Source organism: Trichomonas vaginalis, chromosome I (assembly GCF_026262505.1).
Source record: "Trichomonas vaginalis G3 chromosome I, whole genome shotgun sequence".
Taxonomy (NCBI): domain Eukaryota; phylum Parabasalia; order Trichomonadida; family Trichomonadidae; genus Trichomonas; species Trichomonas vaginalis.
Genome location: NC_067203.1, coordinates 3,637,777 through 3,662,859, shown reverse-complemented (window position 1 = coordinate 3,662,859; position 25,083 = coordinate 3,637,777). Strand labels below are relative to the sequence as shown.

General features: G+C 30.3%; 3 protein-coding genes across 3 annotated transcripts, besides 10 other annotated features; all 3 read left to right on the top strand.

The window, feature by feature from the left end:
* The first annotated feature begins 1,226 nt into the window (after positions 1-1,226).
* Positions 1,227-1,292: a mobile genetic element.
* A 903-nt stretch (positions 1,293-2,195) lies between these two features.
* Positions 2,196-3,229: a mobile genetic element.
* Positions 3,230-3,361: 132 nt separating this feature from the next.
* Positions 3,362-5,088: a mobile genetic element.
* A 986-nt stretch (positions 5,089-6,074) lies between these two features.
* Positions 6,075-6,132: a mobile genetic element.
* A 51-nt stretch (positions 6,133-6,183) lies between these two features.
* Positions 6,184-6,240: a mobile genetic element.
* A 1,263-nt stretch (positions 6,241-7,503) lies between these two features.
* Positions 7,504-7,607: a mobile genetic element.
* Positions 7,608-8,326: 719 nt separating this feature from the next.
* Positions 8,327-8,543: a mobile genetic element.
* A 960-nt stretch (positions 8,544-9,503) lies between these two features.
* Positions 9,504-9,760: a mobile genetic element.
* A 46-nt stretch (positions 9,761-9,806) lies between these two features.
* Positions 9,807-9,899: a mobile genetic element.
* Positions 9,900-12,239: 2,340 nt separating this feature from the next.
* Positions 12,240-13,022: a mobile genetic element.
* A 166-nt stretch (positions 13,023-13,188) lies between these two features.
* On the top strand, positions 13,189-14,205 carry TVAGG3_0923570 (protein kinase protein; the record flags this gene model as incomplete). The annotated part of the gene is made up of 1 exon (XM_001330413.1): positions 13,189-14,205. One exon carries the CDS (start codon positions 13,189-13,191, stop codon positions 14,203-14,205), a length of 1,017 nt encoding a protein of 338 aa, XP_001330448.1.
* A 366-nt stretch (positions 14,206-14,571) lies between these two features.
* TVAGG3_0923560 (ubiquitinyl hydrolase protein) lies at positions 14,572-20,054 on the top strand (the record flags this gene model as incomplete). Its single annotated transcript, XM_001330412.1, has 1 exon — positions 14,601-19,976. The coding sequence occupies one exon, from the start codon at positions 14,601-14,603 to the stop codon at positions 19,974-19,976; it is 5,376 nt and encodes a 1,791-aa protein (XP_001330447.1).
* Positions 20,055-23,041: 2,987 nt separating this feature from the next.
* Positions 23,042-24,743, top strand: TVAGG3_0923550 (intramolecular oxidoreductase activity, transposing S-S bonds; the record flags this gene model as incomplete). Its single annotated transcript, XM_001330411.2, has 1 exon — positions 23,339-24,703. One exon carries the CDS (start codon positions 23,339-23,341, stop codon positions 24,701-24,703), a length of 1,365 nt encoding a protein of 454 aa, XP_001330446.1.
* Between the last annotated feature and the right edge of the window lie 340 nt (positions 24,744-25,083).

Sequence of the window (25,083 nt, the reverse complement as noted above, 5' to 3'; positions counted from 1 at the left end):
TTATCATTATTTTATGAAATTCTCTTTCTTTTAATATTTATCATTATTTTATGAAATTCACTTTTTCATATTCATCATTATTTTATATATTTTCTTTCTTTTCATATTTATCATTGTTTTATGAAATTCTCTTTCTTTTCATATTTATCATTATTTTATGAAATTCTTTTTCTTTCATATTCATCATTATTTTATGAAATTCACTTTCTTTTATATTTATCATTATTTTATATATTTCTCTTTCTTTTCATATTTCATCATATTTTATGAAATTCACTTTCTTTTCATATTCATGATTATTTTATTGCACTCTCATTCTTTTCATATTTATCATTATTTTATAAATTCTCTTTCTTTTATATTTATCATTGTTTTATGAAATTCTTTTTCTTTCATATTTAACATTGTTTTATAACATTCTCTTTCTTTTCATATTTATCATTATTTTATGAAATTCACTTTTCATATTCATAATTATTTTATATATAATATGAAAAGAAAGAGAATTTTATAAAATAATGATAAATATGAAAAGAATGAGAGTGCAATAAAATAATCATGAATATGAAAAGAAAGTGAATTTCATAAAATAATGATAAATATGAAAAGAAAGAGAAATATATAAAATAATGATAAATATGAAAAGAAAGAGAAATATATAAATAATGATGAATATGAAAAGAAAGAGAATTTCATAAAAATGATGAATATGAAAGAAAGTGAATTTCATAAAATAATGATGAATATGAAAGAAAGAGAAATATAAATAATGATGAATATGAAAAGAAAAAGAATTTCATAAAATAATGATAAATAGGAAAAGAAGAGAAATATATATAAAATAATTATGAATATGAAAGTGAATTTCATAAAATAATGATAAATATGAAAAGAAAGAGAATGTTATAAAACAATGATTAATATGAAAAGAAAGAGAATTTTATAAAATAATGATAAATAGGAAAAGAAATAGAAATATATATAAAATAATTATGAATATGAAAGTGAATTTCATAAAACAATGATAAATATGAAAAGAAAGAGAAATATATAAAATAATGATGAATATGAAAAGAAAGTGAATTTTATAAAATAATGATGAATATGAAAAAAAGAATTTTATAAAATAATGATGAATATGAAAAGAAAGAGAATTTCATAAAATAATGATAAATATGAAAAGAAAAAAAATTTCATAAAACAATTATAAATTTGACTTATCTTTTGGCATCGGGATTGATCGGGAAATTGGGATCAACTCATTCAATTTTATCCCGATTAATCGGGATAGATTTCAATACTTTACGGATCGGAATGATTTTAGGTGAAGTGAAAATTTAAAAAATTCACATCTTTCTTTATATTTGTTTCTAAGGGTATTCATTTATATAGCATTGAAGTATATATTATTAGCTATCATTACATATCGGTCAAGTTTGATTTGGACTTAGGATGTGTAATGCGAATGCAAATTATTATTTTAATTTATAATTAAAATAGCCCAACTTGTAGTATAGTCTCTAGCAATGTACCTGTCACACTATGATTTAAAGTTTAAACTTGATTTTAAAGAACAAGCCAAATAATCAGATTTTAAATAATGAGAATTTAATGTAGTGAACACTTATTTAAGTTCGTGAATGAATCTGTATCCTTTAGTAAAATACAATTGAATAGGTTTATACTCAAAATATATGAGTTTTTATCTTCTAGATATTTTATCGATTTCAAAATTAAAGTCAAAATCGATGTTATAGTGTTTATAATAATTGGGATTTGTCTGATTGCATTATGACATTATTAGAATGTTTGAAATCGATTTCTTAAATTTCAAAATAATCATATGTATCAAAAATTTAACATGTGGTAAGATTGTTATATGATTATTTTTTCGGCTAATGATATTATTATAAAGAGTTAACAATAGGTAATATTAAAAAGATGGTGAAAGATGAAATAAGATATTAGATGAAGAAGAAAATAATAAAGAAATAAAAAAGATAAAGATTAAAAAAATAAATTTATGATAAAAAGAAAGTGGTGGTTAGAAATATTGAGAAAGGTGAAAGATAAAAGAATATGAAATTAATTGAAAAATAAAAGTAAAATTAAGTAGGAAGCATTGTTTGCTTTAATATTATATGTAAAAGAGATATTGATATAAGGTAGAGATATATTTAAAGTTTTGAATCAGAATGTCTTATTGAAAAACAGATTTGTCTGATCACAAGCACTTAAGACTTTTATAACAATAGAAATGTGTTTATGATATTGAAATAGTCAAATTACAATTTTTTTTCTAAGATGTCTTATTGAAAAACAGATTTGTCTGATCACAAGCACTTAAGACTTTTATAACAATAGAAATGTGTTTATGATATTGAAATAGTCAAATTACAATTTTTTTTAAGATGTCTTATATCACTATAATGTTTTATTGTTTCCATTCAAACTATAATTACAATTCTATACAAAATCCAATGAATATAAAAATAACCTTTAATTCAACCAAAATAAAAAAAATAATATAATCAATTAGTCATCTTCCGACAAAGGACTTTCCAAATCATCTTCATCAAATTTTGGTAAAGCCTGACTTAAATTTCTCACTCTGTTTAATCTCTTTTCGCATTTTTCAGCAATAATTTCAAGTTTGTTCTTCAGTATTTCCTTTTTTGGACGTATGATCCAACTATCGTCATCATCGCTATCAACATTCTTCTTTTTGGGCATAGCAGGGTTGGAAATTTCTTTGAAATTTTGAACTTCTTCAACTTCTTTGTAAACGTCGCTTTCAGACGATATAGGTTCCTCGTCATTGTCTGATTCAGATTTGTCTGTAGTACTTTTCTCGTTTGGAGCATTTAAATTTTTTTTATTTTCAAAAGTCTCGGATTCTGAACTTATTGGTGTCTCAAAAGATCCATCTGATAATTCTGGAATAGGATATGGACTCTTTTTACCTTTAGCCTTTACCTCGAAATCATCATCAGAATCATCTGAGAGAGGTTCATCTGTAACTTCTGAATTTGAACTGCTGTGGTCTGAATTTGAATGAGCCTTCTCAATTTTGCTTGTTTTGCGAGTAATTTTCGAAAATTTTTCACCAAGATCACCATTAGGCTTTTGTATGTTCTTTTTTCTTGTAAGACAACGATTACTTCTTTGTTTTGGAAATTTGGTTCGGTTAATTTTCGTGATTCCCTTTTGTTCGATTGAGAATAAATTCGACTTATCTTTTGGCATCGGGATTGATCGGGAAATTGGGATCAACTCATTCAATTTCATCCCGATTTATCGGGATAAAATTGAATACTTTTATCCCGATTTCCCGATCAATTCCGATGCCGCCTGGACACACAATAAATTCTCGGTGAGTAATGTTTTATCGAATTTGTAATTTGATGGATTTGCCATTGATTTGATCACTTGATTAACCACTTTATTCTGGTCATTTGGGATTTCATTGAGAATCTTCTCATCATTTTGAGAAAACTCACCTGTTTCTGGTGTAAAGTCGATTGAATTCTCGTTTACTTGATTTGACTGTTGAAATTCTTTAAGTTTGATTTGATTTTTCTTGGAATTTCGATTTGTTTCGGATAAATAATTTGTAATTGCTTTTTTAATATTTGCTGTGGACTTTGTATAATTGACAGGATGTTTTGCTGGTTTTGTACTGAGTAATTGTTTATCCAACAAGTGTTTATCGACTTTCATTAAGATTGCAATCATTATTTCGAGGCTAGGATGGGCATTTTCTAATTCTTTCGAAAGCAAAGAATGGAAGGATTCAAGAGCATTATTTGTGTAGATATCATCCTCTGAATCTAATTGGTTAATGAACTCATAATCTTTCTTCCATACTTTTTTATAGTAATTTACGAACGGCTTTGCAATTTCTGAGGATGACTCATCGATTAATTTAAGTATTTGATAAAATGAGTCTTTTTCGACGAAAGGTAATGAGGAATAAATTTGGTAAAGTGTAAAAATCTCTTTTGGTATCTCTTGTTTCGGGTATAATTCTTTTATTTTGCGAATTACTGCTTGGCGATAATGAAATAAGCAGCCAGTAACCTTTGCGTTTGGACAAAATAATTTAATGGATTTGTAAAGTGCGATTTCAAAATCTACGTAAACAGTTTTGAAATTGTTGAACCCAATTATTGAAATTAATGCGGAAAATGCGGTTGGATACGCTTCTGCTGTCCGAGATTTCATAAGAATGTGGACAACAGGAATGTATTCATTCGTTGTTTGGTCAAGCACCATTAATGTAAGGAGTTGACCCTTGTCATCGAACTGTCTTGGGACGATTTTAAAGGTACCGTCCAAGAATAATTTTGTTGCTGAGTGACAAATTGAGACAGAACGATCATAACCGAAAATTATTATTGGTTCTGGGTAAAACGCGATGTATTTTAGAAAATTTTCGGAATTTTGTTTGGTAATTGAAAGAATTTGTTCCACAAAATCTGGAATAACCAAATTATGTGGATAAAACTCTTTGTATAATGTGCGTGGTAAATTTTCTGGTATTTTTGGAGGCCTTTCAAGTTTTGTTGCCTCAGAAAGTAAATATGATAATATTTGCGCTTCTGAAGTTAACGGTTGTATTGAATGGTGTTCACGTGTAATTTGCATTAGATCCCTAATTTTTGTTTCTTCTTCAATATCTCTAAAAACTGTACCTTTTGGTGTGCATGAATGCTCACCACTGAGAGGTTCGATTTTTGGAATTTAATTTGGGTACAGTGTTACTTTTATTTTGTAATTGCAGCTTCCTTCGCATTTGTAAACGATTGAATATGAATGTTCGGTGCCGGATGAATCAATTTTGTGAAATTTATAGGGAGGACTAATATAATATTGTGTGTAAACGTTTTTATCGCAATCTCTGAGTTGAATTGTGCAAGCACGCTTTAAATAATTACATACGTGCTTTCTTAAATTTTTTGAATAATTTGGAAAGTGTAAATTTAAAAATTGATTCAGAAATTCATGCTTATTCGTAGCATCTTTTTGATATATGATAGCTGCTCCATTCAATTCATCGATCTGAGGCTGAGAAAAATGAAAAGTACGTTTACCATCAAGTTATATTCAAACCGATAATGAATTCGAATTCATTGGATTTTTATGCAATGATCAAAGAATTCTAGACGAATTTATAAATTCCTCATTTCTCAATAACTTTTCGTTTAATTTATTCTACAAATTTGACACTAATATTCAGAATGGAATAATTCAATCGTTTAATTCACAAATAAAAGAAGAATCAGACAAATTCAAAATAATAAATCTAATTATTAACGAAATACCAAAAAATTGCGTGATATCCGAAATACTATTATCATTTCTAAATACACACAGGGAGTTTTTGTTTCCATCAAGAGCTGCGGAAATTTTTATAAACGTTATTTCAAATCTTAGTGATGAGACAAGTTACAATGAAGAAAACGTTATTAATATTTACAATATGTTTACGAGAGAATGTGACAAATTACTAATTGAAAATGAAAAATCAATACAAGAAATATTTTCAAACAAACAGGCAATATCAAAGAAAATTCATTTAATGGGTTATACGATTCTCAGGTCAGATTACAAAACGGTTATTTTAGAGCGCCTTTTCGCGGAATTTGGAAATACAAATGCAGATTTGTTAGCTAATCTAATACTCACGAATTGCATTTGGAAAAGCGATATTCTGCAATACGTTTTGGAAAACTTTGAGCCATCTCAAGTAACAAATAAATTACTTTTATTCAGAATTTCCAATAAATTTTCAGTTTCAATGCACACATTAAGTATCCATCGTTTTGTAAACAAGATACTCGAGATTTCAATCAAGATTTACTTTACAGACGAAAGTTTGCAAAACGAAGATTAGATATCAAAAACAATTTTAGATACAAAAGAAGAATATTTAGAATACGTACCAAAAGAACTAATTGAAAGATTAAAAATTACAGCAATGAAGATGAAATAAGCAAATTATAATGATATAATTTTTTAATATGAATAAATATTTGAGTGGAAATAAATCATATAAAGAATGAGGAACTTGATAAGTGCTTGTGATCAGACAAATCTGTTTTTCAATAAGACATCTTAGAAAAAAAATTGTAATTTGACTATTTCAATATCATAAACACATTTCTATTGTTATAAAAGTCTTAAGTGCTTATGATCAGACAAATCTGTTTTTCAATAAAACATCTTAGAAACAAACTTACTTAATTTTTGTTTATTCTATCATTCCCTTACTAAATAAATCTTTAACTTTCCTTCTTGTTATATAACATCATCAATTTATGTTTTTTAACTTTTTTTCATATATATTTTTTCTGAATACCTACTGTAATATATTTTTCATTTATTATTTATTCAATTGCTTTTCAATTTATTTTCAAAACCTTATTCAAATTTATTTTATCATTAATATATTTTTATATTATAAATTTATTTAAAACTTATTAAAACATGTTATTACGTTATTAATTTTTACTTTTTCATTTTTATACCCTTTTCAATTTTCTTCTCAAATTTTCAATGCTTCTCAAATATTTCTCCATTTAAATATATCTTTACTAAAAATTTCTTTTTAAAAATCACAAATTCACTTATATTCTTATACGAATCAATCTGTATCATATTACCAAACTTCACAAACACATCTAACTATTCAAATCATTTCAAATTTAAAATCATATAAATTAATATTATGAATATCCTGTTCTTTTTCCGAATACCCTTTATTCCCACATTTCAATATATCTCTAAGTATGCAATAGTACCGATAAAACATTAATATCCCTGATATTTATAAAAATGTAATATCTGATCTTTTGATGATTATCGGTATCATATATGTTTATTAGTATTACCATATCTATTATTACATACACTAACAGTATATGACATTTACACTTTTATTAAACCAAAATTCAAAAGAATCTTTTTGCAATTTCGTCCAATATGAAATTAAATCCAATGAAACATTAAAGCAAAATATATTATCACTTTCTTAGTTGAACATAAAGGCAAAGGTTCGGTGAAACCTGTTATTGAGGAAAACTGTTGAATCTGGTCGTACCGTTTCGAGCCGTGTTTAAGCCATGCAAGAGTCAGACTTGGATGATATAAGTTATTAGTTGATCTGAATCTTCAATATCTAAGTTGATGTATTATTCTAGTTTTGAGCATACACATAGATTTTAGTGAGTATTTGCATATATCGGATCATGCACCACTCCTCGTGCAGACTCAACTGTGCATCTTTCGTTTTTTTTGCATGTTTTTCGTCTCAAAGCATGGTCAATAAACCGTCTCAAAGACGAAAAACATGCAAAATTTTTATACACTCTCATAATAACATATGACAGATAGGGAAGAGAAAACACCATATAATGCTGCATAAATACTATATATTGAAAAAGATATTAAATATATTTTATTAAAATCATAATAAATATGTACCTAGTATAATTATTATAGTATTGCACTTTGCCTGTCAAAAGTTCTTCGCATCTCTTGAGGTGTGAGGAAGTTTCTCGACAGAGGCAACTTTCATCTCGAATGTTGCCTCTGTCGAAATATATTACAAATAAAAAAGAATTCCATCCCACTTACACTCTATAATACAACATTATCAATATGATCAAATCACATCCATATTAAAATATGACAAATCCAAAATAATTCTCTCTCTCAAAATCATATATCCACACATATCACAACGCGTTGTTGCAATTTCTTCATAAATACTAATTCCAATCTTATATAATATACAAAAAATATCTTTATTTAAATATACAAAAAATATCTTTATTTAAATATACAAAAAATATCTTTATTTAAATATCTTAGTACATTCAATAATAATTATACTAGGTACATCTATCACATTAAGTAAACACATATTTATTATGATTTTAATAAAATATATTTAATATCTTTTTCAATATATAGTATTTATGCAGCATTATATGGTGTTTTCTCTTCCCTATCTGTCATATGTTATTATGAGAGTGTATAAAAATTTTGCATGTTTTTCGTCTTTGAGACGGTTTATTGACCATGCTTTGAGACGAAAAACATGCAAAAAAAACGAAAGATGCACAGTTGAGTCTGCACGAGGAGTGGTGCATGATCCGATATATGTTGTGCCTCAATTTTAAAATTTTGTCAAAAGATGAATCAAATTAAGAAAGTATTATGAGATAAGAAATTAGATTTAATGTTATTGAAGTTATATGAATATTTATAAGATGATTTGTTATGTAAAGTAGTAGAATTAGGATAATGAATTTGTATTTATTTGAGATGTTAGGAAGTTTCTCGACAGAGGCAACTTTCATATCGAATGTTGCCTCTGTCGAGATGTATGTGACAGGCAAAGTGCAATCGTCTTATAGTATTGCACTTTGCCTGTCAAAAGTTCTTCGCATCTCTTGAGGTGTGAGGAAGTTTCTCGACAGAGGCAACTTTCATATCGAATGTTGCCTCTGTCGAGATGTATGTGACAGGCAAAGTGCTAACGTCTTGTTATTGCAAAAAGATTGTGCCATTGTGGGAGACATGCATAGGCAATGTCTCCACGGATGGCACATTGTTACCGACAAGAGTGCATAATACACTCTTCTCGGTCAAAAGTTCCCCAATCAACTTCTGATTGAGCAAAATTGTATCATTATCTGAGGCATGCACTAGCAATGTCTCCCAGAATGAGATATTAAGACTGACATCAATAAAGCTTTTTATATAGTTGAAACTAGATTCATTCTTCATAGCGTTCAAATTTTTATTAGAAATAATGTAGTTAATGCTAAAATTGTAGTATTTACGTAGTGATAATCATATTCATACTGTAATTCATGTGATTATAATGCAAACCCACTAAGTAATTCTTTTGCTAAATTGAAATTGAAAATTTGATTATGCCATTTTGAGCTCGATGTATTAAATGTAAAACATTTTTCATATGAGAATGCAAAATCCAAAGACTTTTCTATTTGTTAAGTTGCTTGAATCGTGAATTTGGAATTTTTATCAAAATATGGGCAAATAAGCTCGGCGTTGTCACACATTCACTCCCCCTGAAGTTGTGCTTTAATCAGAAGTCATGCTATTTTTCCAAATTTTTTTCAAAATAGAGAAAATGATGAAAAATCTCTCATTTATTACATTCAAAATTTTAAATTTGAATTTTTTTTGGAAAATTTGTGATTCAAATTTCAATTTCTCCAAGTAAAACTGAAAATATTAACAGATCAAATCATAGAATTAACTTATCAAATTCTGTTGTATTCATTTCTTGCGATAATTCCGTTCAAAAGCTTTGTTTAAATCTATTTATTTTAATAATAATAAAATAGATAGATCTCCGCTATGAAAACATGATACCATGCTGATATGAAATATGAGTTAACATATAATTAAAAAGTTTCTACAATTAATAAGAAATTTATTACTAACTCTTTATTTTAACTATATTGAAACTTTTTATATGCATTCTGGCCAGTAAAGATCCAGAGAACCACATCTGCATCAATTTATGCTGAAGATTTCTGGATTTCATTACTCTTTTGAAAGACATCCAGATATCTTCAGCATAAATGAATTACATACATGTTCTCTCGCTCTTTGTGAACCACCTACCACAACAAAATTACCTTAGGGCAAAGTTCGGCTGAAGTCTCCCATATGATGAGAAAGAAACTTTAGAGCAGCTTGCCATATCCGACTAATTACACAATCCCTAGCCCTTTGGGAACTATGGAGCTGTAGTAAAAGTATTATAAGGCAAAGTCCTTCCGAGGCCTCTCATCAAATGCGAGACTTCGGAAGGACTTTGCCTCATTCGAGTAATTCTACATTCCTGGGACGTTAAGGACCAGGAAGCAGCAGTATAAAGTATGAGGGCAATGACGTATAACTAATATCTCAATAAACGCAGTATCCATGCAGCCTAGCTACTATACCATTGCAGCTAGGCTGCATAGATATTGCGCTTCTGGCTTGCAGAACTCTCATGGTAGACTAAGCGGAGATCTGATGCTGAAATCACTTGCTGATGTGGATGGAGCAGCACTATGATTGGCCAGACCAAAGGCTGCGTAGCATCTCAGCAAGTAGATTATCAGCGGTGACTCCAGCTATGGTCCACCATGAGATTATGACATTTTTGCGATTTGACGGGAATGCTTTGACCTTTACGAGTAAAATCACATCCGACACCTTTGATGGGTCAAGAAGTAGTGGTATACAAGAAGTGTTGGGATTGCAAAGATGAATCTGAATAGACGCAAAAGTAAGAGAGACAGGCGTGAGATAACCGGTAAGAGTCAATGGAAAGTATCGAAGGTGTCTCTAGTTTGAAAGTCCAAACAGCTGCAGGGAATTAGTGTTGGGCCTTAATGCAATTGATCATCAGAAACTATTTATTACTACACTTATCATCATTACATGTTGTGCGATGTAATAACTAAGAAAGAAATAGCTCAGGAGATCAATGAAATTCTCTTTGGCTAGCTCTTCGAGACCAACTCTTTTCTTCATGTTTTGTCATTGCATGTTGTGCGGTGCAATAAATAATGAAGATTTACTTGGCTGCTCGAGAGAGAAAACCAAATGAAAAATGGCACCTTTTTTGGCGCCTCTTTTTCTTTCAAATTTCCCCGCCAACCGAAATATCCATTCAAATCTTCCCGCAAATATTATTGCTTTCAATTTCTGTGACACTTAAAATTCGTCTAAAATATAATATTAAGATAGGTTATCCAATGTGATAACATAATTACTCGCTTATTTGCAATTATTCCTCAAATCAATTCTATTTTAATGCAAATCATGCGGTAAACCACTAATAAATGATAAGACATATATGCAAATACTCACTAAAATCTATGTGTATGCTCAAAACTAGAATAATACATCAACTTAGATATTGAAGATTCAGATCAACTAATAACTTATATCATCCAAGTCTGACTCTTGCATGGCTTAAACACGGCTCGAAACGGTACGACCAGATTCAACAGTTTTCCTCAATAACAGGTTTCACCGCACAAAACTGAATTTTGGAGGGTAGCACACTAAAAAAAATTATTCCAATTTTGTAAAGCTTGAGTGTCAAAAAATTGAGAGAATGTCAGAAAGGGAGGAAAAAAAATTGGCATAAAGATAAATGAATACTCCCTGCGTCAATGATATGACTTTATCACTGACCATATTGCACATTATGTTTCAAGTGATTTTTAGATTAGGATATTTAAATCCTTTAGACTTTTACTTCAGTCCTCATTTTATATTTCGCAACTACGAATTTCATCGTTTATACTGCTGTAATTTCTACTCCGAGTGCTCTATTCCGTTGTTTATCGTCCAATTATATATTTTTTATAAGGCTTCAACGAAAATTGAAGATACTCATTACTATGATACACCTGGATCATTTTTATTCTTATCATTTTATGTTCACATTGGAGCAGTAATATCTGGATTTATTGAACCCGAGCCAGGATTGTTTTCAAGAAATATTTTAACGTTTATATTTTTATATTGCAAATTATTTTCAAATTCTTCAATTGGTATTAACAAGATATATTCACATACAATACCCTTAACATTTTTACCATTTGCTTATCTAGCTTTTGAATTTATCTTCTCACCAGATTCAAGGAATGTTGCTAAGCTATTCATATTCTTTTGGTCACACCTTTACTTTGTCATTAGATTCATGCCAAGCACAAGTACTCGCTTCCTTCAAGCTCCTTTGTGGCTTGATCAGTTCCTACTAAAGATTTTCATGACCATGGATTAAGCAGTTACAATGACTTACAAAATTATTACTCATCTCATACTTTATATAGTAATTTTATATCATTAATCAAGAAATGGTATTATATTGAGTCTCAGATATAAGACATTAATAATATATTATTTTTGTTTGTAATAAATCTGTTTGTATATTTGCAAATGCCGCAAACAATTTTTTTTACCGGAGTATTCTTTTATTGTGTTGATAACAGAGATGTAAGAAAAATTACATAACAATTAATTTATTACTCCATAAAAAGACTATATTTGATGAAGTAAATAAACACTATTAAAAGTATTTTCATACAATATTGACATTTCAGTGTTAATCATATACCCAAGTGATATAACAGCTAACACCAATGACAGATACACTCAGTTTATGAAAATTATAAACTTTAAAGTATACATAGGGCAAACCCAAATTTTAGCTAAAAGTGACAGGGGAAAAAACGTTTAGTATTAAAAAAAAAGACCGATGAGAGCTTCGTTCGAAATATAGAGGGAACTGAGAATGCGCAACCATTCTCAGGGAATATTGGATGCTATTCCCGTTCCCTCTGTATGGAAAATTGAGGTTTTCAAAGGGAGTTAAAATAATATCAAATTTATACTAATTTACTTCAAAATACAAAAGTATTTGACAGCTAAAATTAGTTACTTTAGCAAGCCTATCAATACCCTTTTACGATTATTGTTACTTTTTCGAAATAAAAATAATATCAAATTTATACTAATTTACTTCAAAATACAAAAGTATTTGACAGCTAAAATTAGTTACTTTAGCAAGCCTATCAATACCCTTTTACGATTATTGCTACTTTTTCGAAATAAAATAAATTTATTATCAAAAACCTTTTTTTTTCTTAGTAAAAATAAACGAAATTTTTAACCTTATGAACTTTTGATGGAAATATGCAAATTTAAAATAATAAAGAAAGCCGCGAGCGAAGCGATCGGCTTAGTTCGAAGATTTTGATTCAAATCTTTGCTGATCTGTAATTCGCGGAAGCCGCGAGCGAATCGAGCGGCTTAGGTCTAAGATTTTGATTCAAATCTTTGCTTATATTCCTTAAATTCTTTATGAAACTCGCAACAGTTCCATAAAAAATTTTAAATTCTAAACTGTCGAAATTACCGATCGGTAATCACACCCTTCACGGGTGTGTCACTTTTAGCTAAAATTACCCCTACTCCTGTGATTAATTTTTCAAAACACCTATTGAAAGATATCAAAAATCTGTTGTTTATCAGAACCTTCGTATATTTATTCGCACAATAATGAACAGCATATTTAAATCCAAAATTAAAAAAATTTTTAGACATTGATTCAAAAAGTATTTTTCAGAGGCTAAAACGGAAATGTGCGCCCTGAATGAAAACACTAGGGCCAATAGAATAGTTTTGGATCCAATGACAATGGTTGATAACTATCAAATTATCAATCTACTTGGTCAAGGAGGATATGGCGACGTTTACAAAGCAAAAAATCTAAATGATGGTAAGTACTATGCATTAAAAACCGAGTATTTAGATGCTCCTAAGAAAGCAATTGATAAGGAAATTACTTTTATCAAGTCATTAAACTCCCCCTACTTTCCAAAAATTTATGCTAATGGCCAGAGTTCCAATTTTAAATATGCAGTAATGGATCTCTTTGGAAAATCAATAAGCGATTACAAAAAGAGTCTTTTCAGCAAAACAATCACGGGACCAATATTAATCCATATTGGTATCGAAATGATAAAGGCTATTAGAGCATTCCACAAAGAGGGATATATCCACAGAGATATTAAGCCAAGCAATTTCTTGTTTAGTAAGAACAAGGAGTGCCCAATTGCACTTATTGATTTTGGCTTGGCAAGAAAGTTCATTGATCCTGAAACAAACCAGCCAATTCCTCCAGCAGAAAAGCCGCATTTTGGAGGCACAAAGAAATACGTTTCAATTAGATTACATGAACATAAGGATTCATCCTTTGCGGACGATTTAGCTTCATGGTTTTACACAATGGTTGAATGCTGGCGTGGTAGACTTCCATGGGCCAACATCCGTGACAAAGATGACGTTGGAGAGAGAAAGAAGAGTATTTCTCCAGGAGATCTCTGCTCTTCTATGCCAACCCCTTTCAGGGACCTTTACTCATACATATTTTCATTAGAATATTACGACGTCCCCGATTATGATAAAATCATTTCAACACTCGAGGGAATTTTGAACACAAATTATTCGTCTGCTCAAGTAAATTTACATGAACTTTACTTCAGAATCCATAAAGATGATCAACCGGAGGCAGATGCAAACCAGCCTGAAATAATTATGCCCGAGAAGCCTATGCCAGAACCAGAGAAGACTAATGGATGCTGCCTTCTAATTTGAACAACTTAATCTTACATATCTTTGAAAAATTGTTTTTATAAAATATCTTTTTATTTACGAATTTCAACCACAATTTGTTTACAAATATTCCAGAAATGAAGGTTCCTTGATTGCAATATGTCTCGATTTCTATTGTTACCGCTGGGATCTTACTTTCAAATTATAAACTTTTTTTGGGATCGTTTAGAAGAGTGGTTCAAAAATATGGAATTGAGATTTACATCAAAAATTACGGAAATTTTTGTAAACCCCTATTCAAATCGTATTTTTATAAAACTTAAATATTCGTAGATCAATTGCTGATATTTATTTTTAGTTCATTTATATTTGTATTTGAAAATAGAATATATTGATAATTTGTGAAGATAACGATAACAATTTTTCTTTATAAAAAAATGTTAGTGCCGCCATCCCAAGATTTCCTTTTATCAGGTCTTGAGAATCTTGGCGGCACAAACGGGGTTGAAAGTCAAATCCGGCAGTTCTTTACCTTCTTGTTGGATAAAAAAGAATATGTAGAAAGCCATGAAATTCAAAATTGGTTTTCAGCAGACTTTTCTTATTTCCTAAGAAAGCTAAAAGCAATAAGAAGTGAAAATACAGAAAATTATCAATGCTCTGTTTCAATATACAATTCTTTCCTTAGCTTCATTCGAGATTACGGAATTCGACCCAACTTTTTAAAAATAATATCGAATTTCTTTGATAAACAAAATTTCCTTAATATAGCCGCTTTCGAATTCGATAATCCATTACCAAATGACGAATGTTTAAATGATATTGAAAACGTTTTACAAACTTCATACCAGAAAGATGAGCGTAACAGCATCCAGTTTATTCTCCTTCTGTTTTCTACCCATGTTATCCATGCAATTATCAAATACGTCCAAGAAGATGAAGGAAATGATTCGTCTTTGATACATTACATTAAGATTATAAGGGTGATATTCCCATTTGTATCGAAAACGATTAATTCTTATCTGATTACAACGACTTACAAGCTCATTTTTGATAAAAAATTAAAGGCGAATTCGAATTTCCTTCAAATCCTTGAATTCATCGAACAATTCTCAGTCTTCAAAGTGGTATCTGCTGAAGATATAATAGTTTACCTCTTCAAGATCCTCGAAACTAACTATTCTTACGCTGGGGAAATAATCACAAAAGTTCTGGTTTTTTATTCTCAATCGAACAATGAAGAAATCCTTCTTGAAATACAAAAACAAATACAGAATTCCCTTTTGAGCACTTCGAATCCTATGGTTTTCGTTTCTGTTCATTCATTAATGAAAAAATACAAACCAACAAGGCTTTTTACAATGGATTTGATACCAAAACTCATATCTGATACTAGAGTTGAAGATGTTAATGTCAAAACATCAATAATTAAACGAGCAATCAAATATTATGAATTTAATCAAACAGATATCGCAAATGAGATGATCAAATCACATTTCCATTCATCTAAACTCGAAATTTACTTGATTGAGAAGGTAGACAAGTCGATTGCAGCAGAATTATTTAAATTATTCTTAGAAAACGCTACAAATGAAGAATTGATCGAGATAAAGTACTCAGACAAGAATAATGTCTTAGAATCCCTTATTATTAGCTCATTCGAAACCGTTTCCGGTCCTCAATTACAAATTTTAATCAGATTGATGACAATTGCTAAGCTTAATGGGCCAATATGCACATTCATAGAGCGATCATACCAATCCGGCAAGAACTACCAGCTCGCTGATAACTTTAAGCCACTTTTATCCAACATTAAAGAAAGAACAACTTTCAAACTCCTTTTCGGCATAGTTTGCGACCACATGACCTCCGGGGAAGACAATGAAATACTCCATTATGCAGCTTTCTTCCTACGAGACTGGATTTTGGCCGGAGAACCGAGTTGGTTATCAAAAATTATTGAACCACTGTTCATGTTAGAGAACATTAAGATCACAGATGCGATTCCCTCATTTTTAGATGCCATTTTCGAAAGGATCCCGCAGCACACGAGGACTTTGAACTTCTTATTCAAATTAATCGAACAAACCGTCCCCCAAAAGTACTGTTTCTGGCTTATCGATAGCGTAATGAGGGAACTCAGGCAGGACAGGACCAATTCCAGGGAAATCGGAATGTTTATGGACATATTACTTGAATTATTAGAAAATCCAGCAACAAGAACCTGCGCAATCGACATGTTATACTACACATCATGTATCAATGCCGATTCCAAGGAGAACAACTGTTGCGGAGTTGTCAAAGACCTTGTTTTCGAACACAGAGAGAAATTATTGAACACGAAAATCATAATTAACCAATGGCACACATGCAACAGGATTTTCCTTACTGTATCAAGGCTATACCCTGTTCTCAAGCACTACAATATAACAGTGGACATGCCAAATGGAAAAGAGAAAACGTTGAACCAAAAAGAGCCAATTTTCGCTTTGCCAATTTCCGAAAACAGCGAAATCAGAATGAGAATCTCTAATAACGATAGGACAGAGAATACCCAGAAGCCTCCGGAAATGACATCAGCATCAATTGCGATGATTGCGTCATTGTTTGAGACGAATTACCAAATCTTGGAAAAATATGCAAAAGAAAATTACAAAATCCAATGTATTCTTGTGATGATGGGTCTTTCCGAGCGATTCTTTAGTGAAAACACTATAAGTTCCCAGTCAAATCTCATTTATCCTTATTATATTAATTATTTGGTCAACAACAAACCGAATGAGCTTGATTTGACACATGTTTTAGAGTTACTAGGTGACAACTATTTCGACCCGATTGCGGCTGCTACAATATCTCAATCATTGCTCTCATTTAAATCAAAAGTTCAAATTTCTCTGTCACTTTTTAAAAAATTAATTTTCAATGATTACCAGTGCGTCAGGGAATTGACAGGCAGCATTGTAGATTACAGTAATATGCAGGATGTACTAGTAGGAATGATACACGAGACATGGAAACCTCCTTTCCGAGAAAAATCTGAAGAATTTTACGAAATTTTGTCAACTTTTGACATTCCGAACCTAATTTTTGCCGAAAACATCAAAGACTTAGATCCTTATGAAGACGGATCCAATTTCGACACTGCTTTCGTTGGTTTATTGACTAATTTAGATCCATCAGAAAATAATTTCGAATTAATTTACCAAAAAGTGTTTTCCAGACCTGTATCCGATATACAGCGTTGTCCTTTCATTGTCTCCCAGTTCGCAAGAAACGCGGCGTACGAATGGCTTCTAAAAGAAGAAAATCGAGAATTTTTTGTCAACAAATTATTTTTGATTCCTTTTATCAAAGAAGAAGAGCAGACAACACTGGCGTACACAGGGCATTCAGGTATAAAGAACATTGGTGCTACTTGCTACGTGTCTGTATTGATACAATGCATGAATACGATGCACAGATTTGTTGAAAAACTCTTTTTAAATAGTGATATTGAAAAAATGTCACCTTTTGTTCAAAAATTGAGAAAATTATTGGCATCGAGTAGATTTATTCGCGGTAAAACAATTGATCCGAGTGAGATGCTCTATGAAATCAAAGACTTCTCAGCGCAAACACAACAAGACGCCGTTGAAACATATTCATCGTTTATTAATAAAATTGATGAATTTGACAAAACAATTTTAGATCCAATAACAGGGAAAATCGAACGAACAAATATGAGTGGAGATGTAACAATTGCCGTAAAAGAAGAGCCGTTCTATTATTTGAGTATAAGAACAAGATCTGTTACTTCTTTACAAGATGGATTGAAAAGAGCTTTTACTCCTGAAATAATTCCTAATTATCATATGTCTAATGGAGAAATAGGAGTAATGAAAACAAGATTCTTTGTCTCAAAATGGCCAATGTATTTACCTTTCGTTCTGCAAAGATACGAATTCGATAAAAATCTTGGTTCAAGAATAAAATTGACACATCGCATTGAATTTCCGATCATTTTAAGATGTGACGAAATAGAGAAAATTACTGGGTCGAGGCCTCCTGAAGACTATGAATTATGTGGAGTAATAGTTCATTCAGGAACTGCTCAATCCGGGCATTACATTGCGTTGGTCAATTCCAACAATGTTTGGTACGAATGCAACGATGGAGATATTTTCGAAATTGACATCACGAAAATTTCGGAATTGGCGTTTGGAACGAACGATCCAACGGAGAGGAAAGGCGAAACTGACGTTGTATCGAAGACTGCCTATATGTTATTCTACAGGCAAAGAACAGAAGAAGCTATGAACAACAGAGTTGGTGTTGAAGATTTATTGACAAAACAAATTGAAGAAGAAATTGACAAAAATTGGTCAAATTTCATTTACAATTCCAGTGATTTGTGTTCGATGATTTACGACAAATTCAAAGAGAATGCACAAGATGAGAACATAAACATCTTGTTCTTCACAACAATCTTCAAGATATACTCTTCAAAACCATCAATTGCTTCTTCAAGATTAAATAGAATTCCAACTGATGATTTGACAGTTAATTCTTTCTTTAAATTCATTGATAAAGTGATAAATGTCCATATGATGGATATTTTCGATACTCCTGTCAGTGAAAACTTTTCAAGACTAATAACTACATTCCTACAAAAGGAATCAGATATTTCTCATTATTCAATAATCGTCAAATATTGGACAATGAAATCTCATGACGATAAAAATGTCACTTTTATTTTAAAGATGATGAAAAAGATGCTTGAAATAGAGGACACAGATTGGACACCATTTTATGAAAGCCTTGTAAATTGCATAAGAATTTTGTCTGATTTAGTTAAAAATGACAAACATAGAACAACAAGTTTGTATCCGAAGACATGTTTGAGTTTGATCAATGTTTTAACAAATAACATGGACAACCAGACAATTGTAAGAGTTCTATGCGAACTGTCAATGCAAGAAATATTCTTAGTAATTCTAAAACTCGTCAAAAAAGAAGATCAATTGTCACTTTTTGTCAAAGAAATCATTGACAAATATCCTGAAATTTTGATAGGAATTCCATTACCTGAATTTGTTTATAAGATTATAGAAGAGTCGATTAAGCTTGAAGATATACAAAACTACAATTCAGAGCTTAAAGAAATATGTCCTTCTTGTTATGATGGAATTATTTTGAGAGCGAACAGATGTTTACATGAAAACATGTTGAATACGACGAATTACAAGGAAGGACTTCTTAAATTATCAGCGAGAGCATTGCTTCTAATGGATAAGAAGCAGAAACCAATGACTGCACAACAGAATATCTACAAACCAGTGAATAATTACCAACCTCCTCCGCCTCAAAATAACCAACAAAATTATCAAATTCAGATGATGAATTCTGTTCAATATCAACAAGCTTTGCAACAGCAACAACAGATGTATCAGCAACAGCTGTTGTTTAACCCACAGATCAGACAGATGCTGATGCAAAATGCTCAACAGAATCAGCAGAGTCAATTAATTCAACAACAACAAAAAATGCTGTCTCAAATGCAAATGTACCAGCAACAGCAGCAACAGTTAATGAACCAGCAACAAATGATGAATAAAAATGAAGAAAATCTTCAGATGAAAGGTTACGTAATTGATGAATTTCCATCAGAAAAACCTTTCTCTGTTGAAATGTCTACAAATTTGGAAATTTTCAAACCAGTGAAAAATGTGAAAATTTCAACTCCAAATTGCCAGTTGCCCGAAAATTATGAAGCAGGAAATTATTCAGCAGATGGATCGCCAATTGCTATTGAACCAGCACCGGCTTTGTGCTAATTATTATTAATTAATAAATTGTTTGTATTAATTCAATTTTTTTTATAAACCAGTCAACAAGAAATAAGTTAAAACGTCGATGAAAAATTGAGCGTTTTTAAAAAAACCGCCGTTTGAGAGGAAAATTGAGAGCCCCGATGTATACTTTTTGACATTGTCAAAAACTTTGAAAGGAGCAAAAAAATTTAGTGTCAGAAAGTTTACAAATGTATACTTTCTGACGAACAGACTCTCAGAAAGTACTCAAACTGCGGTTTTTATTTTCCGCACTTTTTTGGCGACTTTAATAACGTTCGGCAAACATAATTATAATCTGCCTAAAGATGAATTAAGAAAAATCTGTAAGTAAAACATTTAAAAACGGAAAAAGAAGTATGAAACTCAATTTAAAAAAATGAGTAAAACAGAATTTATTGATTCAAAGATATACATTCTATATAATAATCTTTATAAAGTCATACTGATGATTCTGATGTCAAATGTTTAATCTTCTATTCACTGGATCTATAAAATTTAAATTTTAAGCAATGAACACTTAATGTCCATCATCACACATTTAGATTCTCGATGAAGGAATAGGTTTTTTTGGAAATTCCCTTTATCCATTGGAATGCATTATATAGAATCTCTCCCTCTTTGTAGCATCATGATTGACTTAAAAATGTCTGCTATTTTTGTAACGAGCAAATTAAATCGATCAAAGTTAAAACCACCAATGAAAAGACTACCAATTAAAAATATTAAAAATATCATCAAACCAGGCACACCAATCAAATCAGACCAACCAATTGAATCATCTAGCGAAGTAGGTAGTGGATCGTCTTTGCCGGAATCATTTTCATTGAATTTATATTTATATTCTGCACTATTCATTGAAATCTTTTTTTCGACTGTGATTTCGATGACTTTATCAATATTGACCAATTTTGCTTGAATAAAAGTTAATTATTAATGAATTCTTATTATTGAGGCAAAACATGCGGCTATCAGTAAAATTGTATTGATATTTTTCAAAATTTGTTATCTTACGAGCTTCTTTTTTCAATATCTGTAAAAATTCTTCCAAACTTTCTTTTACTCCATCAGTATATATATATTTCTCTTTGAACAAATAAATGACTGCTTTATCTTCATACTCTGTAATGCTGGATAGTTTGAATTCCCATGAAGCATATTTAAAATAGAATCCTTCGTAAATAATATGTTTTTCACCATTTTTCTGTATTAAATAGACAGTAATTCTTGGTTGCTGAGCAATGAATGAATTAGCGTAATCTTTATTATTAACATTTTGAATCAGACTTAAGAAATCCTTTGATTTCGATTCTTGTAAGTAAACAGCAAGCATATATGTAAATGATATTAAATAAAATAGAATCTTATAGCACTTGTTCATCTGAATCAACAATGAGAAATTTGAATTTGTAAATTTGATTGAATTTTTGATAATGGAAAATTTTTCAAACTCTCAACTTTTTTCTGAATTTCTAACTCTTTAATAAATGACAGAAGCCAGTGTAACATCGATTTAAATTCTTGATAAATTATTTGAAAATTATAGTCTATTATGTTTATTTATCATTTAGGGTGAACTTACCATTTATCAAGAATTTAGGGAGCATTTAGCATTTTCTGACAAGCTCTCACAAAATCAATAAATCCTTGTTTTAATAGTAAAATGCAATAATAGCCACATTCGGTGTTACCTAAATAATTCAAAGTTGCTACTTTTTATATGATAAGTCATTATATACACCTTTTGTATATAAGCACGGAATAAAGAAATTCTGATAAGGTTAAGAAATCAAAATAGATCTGCTGGTTGTGGAAGCAAATAACCAGGTTGCATAAGTCCTCAATACCTGCCTGAAACTTTGGTCAATTAAACAACTTCGTATCAACTATCTAACTACAGTAAATACATTCCTATAAAATCCTTATTCAAATGATACTGAAATTCAAAGAAGTAGTTTATGTACAGCTGATGTCTCAAAATATCTCTACACACAAGATTACTTTTAAAAAAGATTCCAATTTTAAAAATCATTCATTTATTATTATTTTCTGATTTTTTGTTCAATATATTTTGTATATTAACCTTAAAATAATTGAATGATCCTGATAACTGTGAAAAAAAGATAGTTGGTTCCAAATTCTAACCATTCATAAATAGGGTACCCTATTCATAAATTCCGTCGCCTTTATTAATAACAGAATAGGGCGAAAATGGGGTAGTTTTCAATTTTCGAACTATTTTGTAATTCTTTCAATTTTTTTTAACTTATTAACTTTAATTGTTTTTTTTAATTGGAAATAAGTTATTATATACATAATATATAGTATAACCTTTATACTTTTTTTTGCTATTCTAATAAAGATATATTAAATTCGGAAGAGCATTTCATAATGTGGTAAGTGCACCATTAACAAATTCACAAAATATACGAGTTGAAATTTGGATTATTAATAATTTTAAATGGTGTCATGATTTGTATGTATTTTATTTACAGAAAAATTAACCCTTTTCCAACGTTTTGTTAGTGGCGCGTAACCACCCCAAAAATGTCTGAACATCCGATTCAATATAGTATAAAGGAGATTCTGTTGAATATAATATAAATTCAGAATTTCCTCTTCTTTCATTTTCGGTTTGAAGTTTTCAAATTTAAAACCTTTATAATATAAAAGTGTTGCTAATTTCTTGTGTTTTGGTTCATGGATATATGAAAATGCGTTTGATATCTTTTGATAAAGTTCTGAAAATAATTTAATTTCTTTGACTCGAATTTGTGAGAAATTATCAATCATGTAAAGTACCATTTCGATAGTTATTTTGTGAGCTGTTATTAATTCGATAATTTGTGAATATATTTGTATAACATTATTGGAATTGACGCCCCAAATAGTTTTTGATACTTGATCTGGGTATTCGAATACTTTAATTGGCTTAAGGTCACTGTAAGTGCACCCATTTTCATTTATTGGCTCAGAACTTGACATTCTTTTTGAAAATTTTGGTAATAGCACTTTTATTCACCTCATTTTTTCCCTTGCAATATAGACTTCTCGATTTTACAACATATTTTTTTTCAAATAAGATAAATATCGTTGCAACTCCATGGTAATGAAAAAGAAAGGTGAATAAGCTTATTTGCCATCTCTGTCGATTGTAATATCATTATCCTTTGTCCAATCATTAATTTTTTCCTGCTTGGGCTGGGGGAGCTCTATCTAATGCACGCTGAATTGCGCAGGTTGACATTCTTTGGAATGTTACTCTGTTCAAGTTTCTGATTGAAATAATTTTTATTGAAATTAAAGTGTCAGTTTTTTCCTACTGGAGTTGACATTCAATTTTTAAAATGTTTTCATCTTTCTTCTTATTTTTACGCGTTCGAGAACCAGTTGGTATAGAAGCAATACTTGATAGGTATACAGAAGAAAACTTAACAAGTTTCACTGAAAAAAACGGAATTAATATAATGTTATTTGCAAACGATTATGATCAAGTTCAATTTGCCCTAAACGGTGTTCAGAAATACAAATCAGTAATGAATTTTGGCATGGCACCACAAAAATTGGCAAGTTCATATAAATGCAAACAGTTTCCATGCATAGTACCATTTATAAATGGCAGCCTTTCATTAATTGATCGTCCGAGAGCATTTTCCATCCCATTTACACGCTGGTTATCTCACTTAGAAGAAGGATTATTCCAAACAATACGTAATTCAGAAGATCTCCGCTTATTATTAGATTCAACGAAACCATTACTGTTTTCTATAGATTCTCACGAAGTACCAGAAAGTCTACCGGAAAATGTTCCAATTTATTTTGCAAATTCTTCAACATTTTTAGAATTTAACATCAGTATTACAAAAGGATTTTACGGCTATCATCCAATCTACAAGACATTAGAGCCAATTTCGAACTTTTCAGAGCTTTTTAATACATCAGTTGTTCATCCAAAGGGAGTACGCATTACAGAGCGCCAATTTTTGGCGGGATACATTACAAATTCAATGAACAAAACAGATGATGAATTCTTTTTAGAAAATATCCGAAATTTGAGTAATAATCCGGAATTTAAAGATTTCTTCTTCACTTCGCTTCCAAACTCTAATTGCAGATTTATTGTTGAAGCAGGATCCTTCAACAAAGCTGCTGCTCCATATTTCTTTGTTCTAAATACAAGTGATCTCGTCGGATCAAATCGCAGATGGATAATTATACAAAAGGAGAACTTAATGAATGCTTCTTACGTAGAACAGTTCCTTACAAGGATTAAAAACGGTCAAGAAAATTATTCATTAGTATCTCAACCAATTCCGACCGAAGTTGACGAATACATGAAGAATGTTGTAAGAGCAGTCGGTCTCAATGTTGAAGAAATCATTATGCAACCAAAAGATGTCTTAATTGCAGTTACTGCTACTTGGTGCCAGCATTGCCATGAATTCCTTCCTGTTTTGAACCAAATTGCAGATATCCTCAAATATAAATGCGTTTGCGCTTACATTGAAGCAGATCTTAATGAATTACCTCCAATTATTGATTCACATAGTGGTTTTCCAACACTTTACTTCTTTGGAGCTACTGATAAAGTACCAGTTCTATTCAGCGGTCAAAGAAACCTCGATAGAATTCTCGAATTCCTCGGAAACCTCTGTTCACCAAAATTTGATCCATATGATATAGAAATTCCAGATGCTACTAACTCTCTCTAATCGTTTTTGCTATTTTTATAAAGATATATATGTTCTATTCTTTTAATTTTTATTCTTCTCAAAATTTTAGTAATATCTAACTAGCTATCATTGGCATTTTGATTCCAATTAGTTTTTTTTTCAGCTAAATGGATTGTAAATTCATCTTTTGAAGATTTTTTAAAATATTGTTTATTGAAATTTCATAATTAGATGTGATTTACATCTCGTATATTATACAGTTAAAAATTTTGCACGCTTTTTGAGATAAATGATCCAATAATATGTTATAAGAATCCGGAATCCGAAATTTGTGCCAGATCTGGAGTTCGTAAATCAAATCTTTATTCTCTTTGCCCAATAACTATCATTTTCGCGTCATATGAATTGAGATATCGTAC